The sequence below is a fragment of the Etheostoma spectabile genome, chromosome 8, assembly GCF_008692095.1.
Source record: "Etheostoma spectabile isolate EspeVRDwgs_2016 chromosome 8, UIUC_Espe_1.0, whole genome shotgun sequence".
Taxonomy (NCBI): domain Eukaryota; kingdom Metazoa; phylum Chordata; class Actinopteri; order Perciformes; family Percidae; genus Etheostoma; species Etheostoma spectabile.
This window is the reverse complement of record NC_045740.1, coordinates 6,160,307-6,161,284: the sequence shown is the minus strand read 5'-3', so window position 1 is coordinate 6,161,284 and position 978 is coordinate 6,160,307. Positions and strand designations below refer to the sequence as shown.

Below are 978 nucleotides of genomic sequence, written 5' to 3'. Positions count from 1 at the left end.
GGACTTCTCCACAGAAACAAAGCAGTCTGTGAACTGATGGTTGTAATCAATTTCTATAATAACCCATGAAACGTCACTGGAGCCTGTGTTTCACTCAGGATGTCTGGCCACAATGTGGTGTTTTTGATTCTGCATTGTGTCCACAGTGAATAACCCTCTGCAGTCTCATGGTTTTCAGTCATACTGTGTGTTACATATCAAAGTTGATCAGTAATATGGTTGATTCCTAATCCCCTCTGCAGCCACAGTATTCCTGGAGTTCTGGAAAAGGAGGAGGGCAGAACTGACTTATGACTGGGATCTCATTGATTGGGAGGAAGAAGAGGTACATCAGCAATACCCTCAAATAAATAAATCAAAAAACATTTTATTACCTCACAATTTGTTTCATGCAGCACATCTTCTTCTGACATTATTCATGTGATGTAAAAATAACCAGAATACACAGTTCAATACTTAATACTGGATGTGTTGTGAATCAGGAGGAGCTGAGGCCTCAGTTTGAAGCCAAGTACTCCGGGGTGGAGAGAGTCAACCCCATCTCTGGCAAGCCCGAGCCTTTCCAGCCCTTCACAGACAAACTCAGCCGGCTCATGGTGTCTGTGTCCGGAATATTCTTCATGGTAAACCCTTTGATCTTTGAATAATGTCCCCTTTTGGGATTCACGCTCAGAGTGAGATCCCCATTATTTTGTGTACCACCTCTTGGAGCGTTTAAGATGTGCCAGCAGTGGCATAACATCTCCCCCTGCTGGATGATAACCATATTGAGAAGAAATAGTGGATTCGGCCTTTCTGACAGTCTAATTTCTCTTGTTTCTCGATTACATTTAAATAATGAGTGTTTACCGGTTTTCCATTTTCATGCTTTACCGTAGCATAAGATAAAACCTCTACAACCTAAACTGAAATGGTCAAGGTCAACACACACACACACACACACACACACACATATATATATATATATATATATATATA

The 978-nt window shown here is 41.1% G+C and overlaps 1 protein-coding gene across 6 annotated transcripts in view; it reads left to right on the top strand.

The window, feature by feature from the left end:
• ano3 (anoctamin 3) overlaps window positions 1–978 on the top strand; it is a gene marked incomplete at its 3' end in the record, with an annotated part of 33,289 nt that overhangs the window by 26,656 nt on the left and 5,655 nt on the right. For all 6 annotated transcript variants that reach the window (XM_032523092.1, XM_032523091.1, XM_032523095.1 and 3 more), the window contains 2 exon segments: window positions 243–325; window positions 483–623. In XM_032523092.1, the coding sequence (XP_032378983.1) occupies window positions 243–325; window positions 483–623 (224 nt within the window).